The sequence below is a fragment of the Natator depressus genome, chromosome 11 (assembly GCF_965152275.1).
Source record: "Natator depressus isolate rNatDep1 chromosome 11, rNatDep2.hap1, whole genome shotgun sequence".
Classification (NCBI taxonomy): Eukaryota; Metazoa; Chordata; order Testudines; family Cheloniidae; genus Natator; species Natator depressus.
The window spans coordinates 64,296,047-64,308,304 of NC_134244.1; the positions used below are offsets into that span (position 1 = coordinate 64,296,047).

The 12,258-nt window shown below is 41.1% G+C and overlaps 1 protein-coding gene across 12 annotated transcripts in view; it reads left to right on the forward strand.

Annotated features, from left to right (window-relative positions):
* The window catches only part of UNC80 (unc-80 homolog, NALCN channel complex subunit), a 197,555-nt gene that overhangs the window by 178,839 nt on the left and 6,458 nt on the right, over positions 1-12,258 (forward strand). For 10 of the 12 annotated variants that reach the window (XM_074968072.1, XM_074968073.1, XM_074968081.1 and 7 more), the window contains 4 exons: positions 1,557-1,695; positions 4,450-4,506; positions 10,658-10,739; positions 11,215-11,326. In XM_074968072.1, the coding sequence (XP_074824173.1) occupies positions 1,557-1,695; positions 4,450-4,506; positions 10,658-10,739; positions 11,215-11,326 (390 nt within the window). The remainder of the gene's footprint in view (positions 1-1,556; positions 1,696-4,449; positions 4,507-10,657; positions 10,740-11,214; positions 11,327-12,258) is intronic. The other 2 variants (XM_074968080.1, XM_074968084.1) reach the window with 1 other exon arrangement.

The window sequence follows — 12,258 nt, forward strand, 5'->3', positions numbered from 1 at the left end:
TGATGCATAAGGATTTATTACAAAACATTGCACAGCTTGTGTCCTGGTTTCTATACACTGTAGTTGGTGACCATGATATCTTCTGGTGACAGTCTTCGATTCATTACAAGTGACTGCCAGCTGTGATGAATAGACATCTTCCTGTTTGCCTAGGCCAGTAAAGACTCTAGCACCAGCACTGTCCCACCCCAGTCTGATTTAAAGCTGGCTGACATGCCAAAAGAAGCATGAGAGAGCCACCAAAATAACCCAAAGAAATGAACCTAAATTCTCCAGGGAAAATTAATTCTAAAAAAGACGCTATTGAGGCAGTTTAGTTAATGGCATGTCGGAGGAACAACATGCATCATGAACCTTTCTATAAGAAGTATTTAAACTACTTGTTGGGTTGCAGGTCAAAAGTGATCATTTGATTAAAAGAATCCTCCAATGTTATAGGAGAGTTATTGTGTTTGTGTTACAAATACACAGACTTTTTTTTTATCAAATAAATGCAGCAGCGTTGGTATAGCATTCAAATTCACCTAATTAAATGCAGAAAAACTTCCACATCTTGGTGTTCATAAGAAGAAATTAAAACTTCAACAGCTTTCAGGTTCCCTTGGGATGTAACTGAAAATATAGGTAGTACTGGATTTATTTTTGAATGATACATGCCCTCTTTAAATCCAACTACAATATAAATATGCAATATTTTTTTCTAGAAACAGGAATTTATCAGAATAAATTCACCCACAGATTATCCCAACATATCAAAATTAGAGCTGGTAAAAAATGGGGGGGGGCTAGAAATATTACATGAAAAACTCTCCAGTTTTTATTTTGAAATGTAAAAAAAATTTAAAATATGGAAAAATTTCAATGAATTTGTCCTCTGTTTTCCGACTAGGTATAGAGTTGGTCAGGTTTTTTTAATTTCAAAATTTTGTTGAAAATTTCAGCCAGCTCTAATCAAAATTAAACATATGTGACAGACTTATTTTGTGCAAGTTCACCCATATTTTCATGAATATAAGATCAGCATTTTGAGAAAATACTGCATTTTGCAAGTTAGACACTGTTGCATCTGTACATCTCTTCCTCTTTCCTTTAATCTTTTAATAAGGTTGATTTTTCTGGATCTTGAAATGTATTAATTTTTTTATGAGCAAAATGTCCAGTTATAGTTTTCATTCTCAAGAGGCCTCATATTTTGTTGGATAACTTAAAAATAATAATTGTACTGTGGTAGCATCTAAACGCCCTGAACTCATTGTCCAAAACAATGTTCAAATATATAACAGAGAGAGGGTCCCTTCTCCAAAGGGCCTGCAGTCTAAAGCCCTGAGCTTGCAAACATTTATGCACATGTGTTACTTTACTATGGCTACTTGTGGTAGAAAAGTTAAGCAGATGCACATGTTTGCAGTGTTGGACCTGAGTGACTTAGAGAGTTCTGCGTGCACTAGGCATGAACATGGGACAGGATCTGGAATTACCTGGAAATTTTTAAATTTGTCATTGGTGTTTTGGATGAATTTTTTTCTTTTTTGGTCTCTTTCCCATGTCCTTTCTAGATGACTCAGTGAGCGTGCCCAGTGTGGTAAGTGAACAGGAAACCTACCTTATGGGTGCCATTGGGAGGCGGCGGTTCTCCAGCCATATCTCCAGCATGTCTGCACCTCAGGCTGAGGTGGGCATGTTACCCAGCCAAAGGTAACAACATGTGCTTTTCTCCTTTCCCACTCTGTTCTCCAGAGCAGACATTCCAAAGGTATATTGTGTGTAACTCAGACACAGTAGCAGGGTAAGGGTGGTAAATTCATTACCCCAGTACTAAAAGGCTAATCATCCACCTGCAGTGCTTGCTCATTCGAGTAGTCCCATTGATGTCAGTGCAAATACTTGCCGCAGGTTAGAACATAACAATTCTTCAATGCAATGTATAATGCATAACCTTCATGAGAACCACATTTCATTGTTAGAAACGTTCCCTTGAGAAACTGACAGCATCTTTATTGTTTCTCTGCTAAAGCCATGCCTGTTGATGTGGTGGATTTCAAAGGTGTAGGCATGATTTCAGGGTGCAGAGTACACTTAGAGGTTTCATTCTGAGCCAGAGTCCTGCATACAGCACTTAAAATGAGTAGGGAGAAATCCCAGGGTGCTGGAAAAGTTTCTTCAGTACAATCTCAACCCCAAGTCAGAACAAACATTAGTTTTCCTCTGGACATTAGCTAATGGCAGAAAGAGAGGTGGGATTATTCTAAACCATAAACTTCTCTGTCTATTAGAGCTAATCTTGGATGCCTCTTTTTAGAGTGAGAGAGAAAGAGAGAGAGGATTTGGGTATTGGACATTGCACTCATTAGTCAGGTGTGTGACATAGAAGCCGATGAACAAGAGTTTTTCCAATTAAATTCTGTTATTTTTCATTAAACAATGTTTATTTTTTATTTATATGTGACATAGATTTGCAAAGAGCGCTGATAAAAGGTCAATGTATAGATTCATCTATGTCATTTTTTATAAACCTTGAAAATGTGAATTCTGCGTTATCTTATGACTGGCCATTGTCCCTTTGCCCAGCCTTGATTGTAATTCAGTTAGAAATCCCTCAGTGTGTGGAGCATGTAACAGCTAAAAGGAACAGCTATAGTACATACCAGCAAAGATAAGGGAGGTAATTGTTGAACTAGAAAAAAGAAAAGGAGTACTTGTGGCACCTAAGAGACTAACCAATTTATTTGAGCATAAGCTTTCGTGAGCTACAGCTCACTTCATCGGATGTAGCTCACGAAAGCTTATGCTCAAATAAATTGGTTAGTCTCTAAGGTGCCACAAGTACTCCTTTTTGCAAATACAGACTAACACGGCTGTTACTCTGAAACCTGTTGAACTAGAAGCCACTCCAAATTTTATCCCAGAGTTTGTATAAAGGGTACTTGTGAGCAGGGCCATCCCTACCCATACGCAAAGTACGCAGCTGTGTAGGCCACCAGGAAATTTGGGGCACCACATTTCCTGTGCCCTGCACAGCTGCGTGCTGCTCCAACCCCTGCTCCACCTCTACCCCATGGCCCCCACCCCTGCTCCGCCCTAGCCCTGCTTCCACTCCACCCCTTCCCCAAAGCCCCTGCTCCGCCTCAGCCCCGCCCCCACTCCCCTGAGGAGTCGGGGCCTGCACTCACCGGCGGCAGGAAGTGTAGCGACCTGGCCCCAGCCGCACCACTGGTGAGTGCTGGGGGGGCGGTTCCCCCGTGCCCCTCAAGCCTGCTCTTGCCCCTGCGCGGAGACCTAGGTCCAGCCCCTCCCTCCCCCCCCCCCCCCCGGAGAGGCACCCCCTCCCCCACGGGGGGCGGGGGCTGCGTAGGGCCCCAGAATGGTTAGGGATGACCCTGCTTGTGAGGACACCTTTACACTCATTTCATTCCATTTCCTTGGTGTCTTTAACATAAGTATATTTTACTGTAAATTTTTTCCTGTGGGCTGTGGTGCTTTTTAATTGGTGATGCTGAGAAAAATAATGTAGTTTAATTGCAATATAGATTTGGACTCTTAGCTTTTTAAGCATGAAATCTAAAGTTTAAGGTAGATACTTCATTGGCCCAGCAAACATAATCCTTGTTCTCAGCTGCATACCCATTTTAGTCATGGATGAGCAATGGTCTCTGGGATTTTTTGAGTGTATTACACATGCAAACTAATAAATGAACTAATACATGTATAGTAATATTATTGCTTTCCTGCTGGTAATCCACCAGACCTCTTTCTATCTTTCATATTTCACATATGAGTGAACAGGATGGAATACTGCTGGTTGCTCCTGCTTGATGGGGGAAGTAGGCAGCTGTTGAGGCAGCGTGACTGGGGACAGATTTGCCAGTACACATTCCAGCTGTTTACTTACAGTTTCATTACAATGCAAGATCATGCTTTCCCGCAGTTTGGCCTTTTAATGGCATCAGAACTAGAATGTTGTTCTGCAGCTCATGGTAAATTGATTCGTGCTTCAAGGAGAAGCCTGAATAAGTGAACTTACGGGGTGGTTATAGGGGGAAGATCTTAAATGAAACTGGAAGTAAACAGAATACCATCACAGGGAATACAGGCAGCAACATGGTTTGAAAACTTTCTAAGCCCCATCATCCCCCTCCCTTATTTGCACTAGAATCACACCTCAGTGAGGTTCTTAGCTCATGCAATGTATTGTATCGCTTTGGAGGTCTCCATGTATCATAGCCTCCATTTGTAAATTGCTCCTTTTATCCAGAATTTGATTGATCAGATGTTCCTCTTTCAACGCGTTGAGTCATATGTTCTGATGAGCCAGTGCAAGACCAAATGATTTTACCGTCCTCCTTTTCCTTTCTTATTCCGTTGATATTTTTTTTTCTTGAAAACAGAGACAATTGCATGCTTTTTGCATTTTCTTTCCCTAAATGCTTCATCTCCCTGCCCCTCCTGCAGTGAACCTAATGTCCTCGATGACTCCCAGGGCCTGGCCGCTGAGGGCAGCCTCTCTAGGTACAGTGTCAACACTACCTGTCTGTCAGTGTATGTCTGGGAAATAATCAGTTCCCTATATCCTCTGTCTCTCTCTCTCTTTATCCTTTGTCTCTCTTTCCATGTCTGTCTCTTGTTGTTCATCGATACTCAGGCCTGCAAGTCAAAGGTGTAGTAACCCGACTTCAGTTTTCAGCGTTGATTGCCAACAGCTTTTAATTCCTAACAACTGTGAGGGAATTAAAAAAAGAAAAATCTTCCAAGCTAAAATATTTGTCTGCCTGTTGTGGATTTTTCCATTGCTAGCTATTGCTCTGAAGACATAAGAAAGAAGCATTATTTTCACCACCTCATTAAATGTAACCTTTTATGAGAACCAGTTTGGGGACCTCCTTTTTTAAAAAATCTGTTCTTATATTAATCTAACATCACCATCAAGAAACACTTTAATCATTATTATTTTCTTTAGCATTCATTAATAATACTAATCCTGATAAGCCATGTTAAATACAGTTCCCTATGAATGCCTTTATAGGAATCCCCACTTATTACAAAGTGTTATCATTCTACAAACACTAGCCTTAGAGCTTTCAGGCAGATGCTATTAACAAACAGTGTTATTACTGTGCCTTTAAAATACGTAGGTCGTAAGATTTTAAAAGGAGGACTGCACCTTTAACAGTCAGCTCAGCCATGTTAATCATTCTTCCTGGTGTACTACTATGGTCATACCTCTCAACTGATCCTCATGAGGTGGGGAAGTTCTCACTCATCACAAGCTCCTGATTTCATTCTCAGAGAGCATTCCCACATTCTGGGAGAATACAGTCTGCTCCCTGAAATATACCACATCACTCTTTGTTATTTTATCACTCTTGCCTAAAGATGAGGATGTGTTGAGAGGTATTCTTGTGAATTAATTTTGTTTTGTTTGAGATTTCTCCAGTTTTATTTTAATGTTGAAAAATGGAAAATGAAGTCTGTTGTTGGATGTGTCATTGAGATCAACCCCATGATTCATAGTGTCACTTGTGTTTGTGTACCCTGCCTTGATCAGTCTCTGATTGGTGGTAATGTGGAAGGTGTTGTAAAGAACAGACATTTGTCCTTTGGCCGAGGCAGGGATGTTACTTTATAGCAAAATGTTTTATTCTGTGCAAAGAAGATCATTAAGAACCCGGTCTTCTTGAGAGTCAACTGAGCAATAGTTCAGAAGCCTAGAAAAAAACAAACAAATACTTCTTTATAGAGGAAGTTAAATGCATTCACTTTATTTAGTGTGAAAACCTGATTACCTTTGGCGGTTGACCTGCAGATTGAGTCACATCCTAATGTTGATTGTGAAATGTCTTGACTCTGATAAATGGGAGTCAAGCTACACAGCAACTCTTGGTGACAAGTCCTGGAGTTTTAAGACAGCTGAGCCAGCTGACAAGATCAATGTCAAAACAATTCATGTTGATCTGTGAAGTCTAAACATATGCACAGTGAGTTCCGTTCGCTACTAACGCATCAACCTTTGCCCAGAACAGGTTTGTATCTCCTGTATTGTTCTGTGTTACAGAGTTTCAGTAAAGGAGAAGATCAGTTGGCATGTTCGGTGAGGTAGATTTCTACAGAGAGACTATTTCTGATGGGGTTTGTTATTTTTTGAAGACATAGTCATAGACTTCTTTGTTTTAAAAAAATGACACTTTTATTCCACAGAACCTTAAAAGAGACTCAAGATAATTAACCTGATCTCTGTGAAAAGGCTACAATTATAGTTCTGTGTAAGATGAAAAAAGCAACATTTTAGCTGTATTGTGTGTATTTAAAAGTGCAAATTGCATTCCTTCTGTAAAGGAGAGAAGCAAAAGAACAGAGAGATAGTACAGCTGCTTATTGAGATCATTGTTGTAGCAGAGGATAAATATATTCTTCTATTCAGGAACACTAGTTTAAATAAAACAGGCCAAGATTTTTCTTTAGATATCTTTGATCTTCACTAGTGCACAGGAATAAAAACTGCTTAGGATAGCATACTGAATTCAGAAGATGATATTTAGTCACAATTGATGGAATGAAACAAACAAAGAATAGAACGTTATGGAAACCAGGAATTTCAAATAAATCAAAAGAACAATAATAAATAAAGACAACAATAAAGTAATGTTTCTTTTGTGCTTGTACCAGTTAGAGTTACATAGGTAAATAGCAATGAACACAGGAAGAGAATAACATTCAAATTCCCAAGATTATGCAGAAAGGGTGTGTGTGGGGGGGAACTCTTTTATTGAGCATCATGATTTGTTGAGGTTATAACTTGAAAAAAGATGGAAGATTTCCCCAAAGCACAAGGGAAAAGAGAATAAGAACTTTCTATCATTGAAAGCTGATGCACAAAAAAATTCCGTTTCAACATTTCTAATTACGCTTGTTTTAAATTATTCATGATTAATAAGGAAAACTAGAGCAAATTAATATCAACAGGGCAAGTGTGGAGGAAATTTGACAGTCTGCTGAAATCCCAGGCCATGCCTGGTGTCTTGAGAAGTTCAGCAGGTGCATTCTGGATGTTATCTGAAGGTCTGGCAGCCACTAAAGTCCATTTAATATAGTTTAACAACTACAGTACTTGCTTGCTTTTTCTGGTTTTTGTTCTCCTCCCCTCCCCCACCCCCCCAAACTTTTATTTGTTGCATTATTTCTTGTTATTCGTGAAAATAACTTCTCACAAATGCCAACCTGACAATGCTTATTCCAGTATGTTCTGTGTGGTATGAATTTTACACTGGCCTGACATTTGTTGTACGGTTGACAATAATTTTTCATGAACAGCTTGTTTGTTTGTCTGTCTGTCTGTCTGTCTGTCTGTCTCTGTGCTAACCATGTAACATGATTATGGGGACATGGCACCTTGTCATAGGTACCCAGTAGAGCACACTTGATAGACAGGAAAGTTTACAAGCGTGTTCTGCTCCAACAAATGAGGTTTATGTGCTCCAACAAAAATCCTCTAGTAGATGCCAGGTTCACAGGAGAAGTAGAATAAACTATGTCATGTGAAAATGGCATTGCATTTGATTCAAAACAGTTCAGTAGCGTCTCCACAAACTGACCTCCCAAATATAATGATTGCTCCAAACCAAGAACAAAGCAACAATGCACTCTTGGTCCTGTTTACTCGACAATGAAAGGCAGAAAAGAAGGGGAGGGTACGTATGGAGTCAAGAGACCCTTTGGAACTAATTTTCACTGAAACCAGATTGTTGTTGCTGTTCTGGAGGAGGAAAAAACAACCATAATGGAATCATAACTATATCAGGAAATTCAGTCATTCATCTTACACTTGCACTCTTTCTCTCTCTCTCTCAAAATGTGGGGTGAATCTGAGTATATAGGAAAGTAAAAAGGACAGGGCGGGGCTCTGTGCAGGTTTTCCTGCCAAATTCCACTGTTAGCACTCCCCCACCTTTTACCTCCAGTCTGCCGTTCACGCTCATAAGATCACTCTCAATTATGCCAATTCGTGTGACGGCATAAGTCTGTCCACTAGAACACTAAACTCATTTCACATCTGATGTAAGTGAGGCTTAAACCCAGGCCAACAGGAAAAGCAACTGAATCCAACCTTTCTGTCACTCATCTCTTTTTGTTTGTCTTTAATGCACGGGTTAGTCCATGGGAATCATTTTTTCCTTATGTCTAACATACATGTAGTATGGTAACATCACACTCACAAGTATAATGAATTATCTTTACCTAATGAGTTTTTCAAGGTGTTTTCGTTATGTTCGCCTTTTGACATGGCTGTTCCATTGCTGTAATAAGAAAAGGAGGACTTGTGGCACCTTAGAGAGGAACCAATTTATTTGAGCATAAGCTTTCGTCATCCGATGAAGTGAGCTGTAGCTCACGAAAGCTTATGCTCAAATAAATTGGTTCGTCTCTAAGGTGCCACAAGTCCTCCTTTTCTTTTTGCGAATACAGACTAGCACGGCTGTTACTCTGAAACCTGTCATTGCTGTAATAGACTATTTACATCAGTGGTTCTCAAACTATTGTACTGGTGACCCCTTTCACATAGCAAGCCTCTGAGTGCGACCCCCTTTATAAATTAAAAACACTTTTAAATATATTTAATACCATATTAAATGCTGGAGGCAAAGTGGGGCTTGGGTGGGGGCTGACAGCTCGTGACCCCCATGTAATAACCTCGTGACCCCCTGAGGGGTCCTGACCCCCAGTTTGAGAACCCCTGATTTACATTTAACATAATTTTAGTCTTTCTGACAGAGGTCGGTCTCCCCATTCGTAGAACTAAACATCATCATTTTTCCTCAGAAACTGTAATAACAATCTTACCATAACTCGATGATATTTAGCTACTGGGTTGAACAGAAACTTTTTATTGCACCATTTTAAATATATATTCTGCAGCCTCTTTAGAAACAAATTGAGGTTCAATATTTTTTCTATTTAAAGAAAATATTCACATGTTACTATCTATCTCTGAGTTGCTAAATATTTGCTGGAGCCAAGTTCTCAAGTAATTCTAGAAGCAGAAAATTAACAGAATGTATACATATAATGTCAAACTGTCTGGATTTCTTATGTGAGGAAAAATGTAAATTCAGCCTATTTGCCTTGATACCCTTGAGGATGTATCACTTTTGGAGTCTACTGCAGTCTAAGCAGTTGTATGTGCTGTAGGGCCATTGTCTGGGTCAAGAATGTAATGCTGGCAGCTAGAAGTAGCTTGTGGGATCATGCAGATCATAGGGGCATAGTCTCCTCTTGACATTTAGAATGTTTCATTGTAAATCAAATTGCACTGTGCTGAGTATTTGCTCTAGAGGATGGTGATATCTTTTGAAAGGGTTGTCCAAGAGAGAAAGGACCCAAATATACATTATTTTCTGGTGTTGAGCTAAACTACTCTCCTGGCCATGCTGTTGTAATGAACCCACAAAAGTATTAGCTTTGTCTTTTTCTCCTCCAGTCCTGGTAAGGCTCTGTGTCAAATCACAGCTCCCTAGAGGCTCTGACCTCTTTCCAGGGAAGATCCAAGAAAGCCCCGGAAAAGTGAGAAAAAAGGGAATGTTCTTTTTCTTAGATTAAGACATGCCAATGCCAGAACGTACTGAATATTCAGCAGTGCATACTAAACAATCTTAGAAGCTGCTTAATTGGGATGCATGCCTCAGTGGTTCGGATTTGTCCCAAGTAGGCAGCTGTCCCTTTTGAAAGAAGTTCATCTAAGTGTTACTTACCATTGCAACCATACCTGTCTCAGATTCAGCTCACTCAACTAAAACATTTGTGACCATTGCCTGCTAATGAGTAACTCTGATTGTGGTTGAACTGGGAGGAATAATACAGTATCGTGAAAAGGACTGAGGAGAAGAACAGTCTGCTACACATCTCAGGTTAACAGAGGAATTAGTTGAACAGTAACACAGACTACTTTACAGCATTTAGCAGTCTGTTCTGTTTTAAAGCGCCTTTACTTTTAATTCAGTTATTCAGATTTCCTTGACAACGTATTAAGGCCTAAAAGAATACTGTAGATTTGTTTTTATATTTAATTGTATTTATTTTGCTCATTAGCCACAAAGAGACTTGAGGATGCAAACATGCTGAATGCATCCTGTTTGCATAAGTCATGCACCCTTTATGTGAACGGAACCTTTGTCAGTTGTGTTCGTTTTTCGTTTTCATTTATTTAAATGGCATTGAAACCAAAAGACAAAACTGAGGTGAGGGCTTTGGAATCCAATTGGGAGAAATAGGCCTGTGTAATTACCCTCACCAAAAAACAAACGGAGATAATAAAATGGCATTCTTGCCTTTTGTCTGTGTAGGCCAATGTGACAAAGGACACAGAGAAGTGGGTATTGCAGAATGGGATGCATCAATCAATGACTGAAAACTGAAAATCTCAATTTTTACAGCTCGGTGCTACCTGTGTGTGGCCTAGTCCTGAATGCCATGATTCCTAATCCCATCCCCTTCCCAAACCCTGGAAGCTGCAACCCAGCAGATACTTTCCCCCATCCTTCAAAGACGATGCTGCTGTCTTTGAAGTGACTGTGCCATTAGTGTTTTTAGTCATGATTGCCAGGGATTATTCTAATCAGCCACTGTACTTCTATGGTTGTGCTAATACTGTACTGTCAACACTTAACAGGGTAACAAGCGTGCAGAGCGAACCTGGACAACAGAATCTTCTTCTTCAGCAACCACTAGGAAGGAAGAGAGGCCTCCGGCAGGTAAGATCACAGGACGAAGTGAACATGACAATTTACATTTGTTGCAGTCCATTTGCTACTGAGATCTTCTATCTTCTGTTCCCCTTGCCCAGAATGTATTACCACATCACAGTCCTCTGAATTAGCAGGAAGTGCGTGGGCGAGCTGAACCATTCAGGTCTGCCAAACCACCGAGCAAGAAGTTATGCTTCATTTCAAATCCCCAAACCCTTTCCCCTATAGCTATATTATTTGAGCAAAGGTCACTGCATTAAAATTGAATTGGTATGAAGTGCCATTATTTCATCACCTGCTTTTATACTACACTGATGTCTAAATTAAAGACGCCAAAACATGTATACCCACAAAAAGAAAAATTGGTGGCTGTACATAGGAGAATGGTATAAATGATATGACTTAGTCACATAAAGGTGAATATTTCAGTTGTACATTAGTGTCTCCTTGGTCTAACTTTACGCTGCTTTGTGTACCTTAGCTACGAAGACCTCTTCTCTCACGTCAGAAGACCCAAACTGAATCTCGTAGCCATCACGGGGCTCGACTTTCAACTACTCGTCGAAGTATACAGCCAAAAACGAAACCAAGTGGTGAGACAACTTCTGCTTTTCCACAGCTGGCATCTAATATTTTAAAGTAGGAACTACTAGGTTTTGTTTTTCCTTCTAAGACAGGTTACTGTGTGTGAAATGTACATAGGTGTGCTTTCTGTAGACCAGGGGTGGGCAAACTGTGGCCTGGGGGCTGCATCCAGCCCTTCAGACATTTTAGTCCAGCCCTCGAGCTCCAGTCAGGGAGCCCACTCCGTGCATGCCGTGTCTCCGGGCGGCTCCCGGAAGCAGTGGCATGTCCCCCCTCACCCTCCTATGCGTAGAGGCAGCACACTGCCCCCGCAGCTCCCATTGGCTGGCAACCAGGGCAGGGGTGGTGCCTGCGGATGGGGCGGCATGCAGAGCCTCCAGGCTGCACCTCTGCGTAGGAGCCGGAGGAGGGGGGACATGCCGCTGCTTCTGGGAGCTGCTTGAGATAAACGCCGCCTGGAGCCTGCACCCCTGACCCCTCCCGCACCCCAATCCCCTGCCCCAACCCTGATCCCCCTCCCGCTCTCTGAACCCCTTGGTCCCAGCCCGGAGCACCCTCCTGCACCCCAACCCCCAATTTTGTGAGCATTCGTGGCTGGCCATACAATTTCCATACCCAGATGGGGCCCTCGGGCCAAAAAGTTTGTCCACCCTTGCTGTAGACTGTTCTGAAGAGAAGTCTGGATCGTTTCGGGGGATTGGTAATGAGATGTATAGTCTTTTATCAGTTCATGTCTAGCCCTGGCAGGTAGGAATTGGCAATTATCATCCAGCTGCTCTTCAGTAGTCCATGTGATGTGAATTTTAGTGGTTTCAGTCTAGTTTCTGGAGGGCAGACATCACATCAGAAAAAAACACTTCCACATAATTGGTAGTTTCTCCAAAGGCCGACATCTGAATGGACATAGACATTGAATTATCTTCTCACCCATAGATAGAGG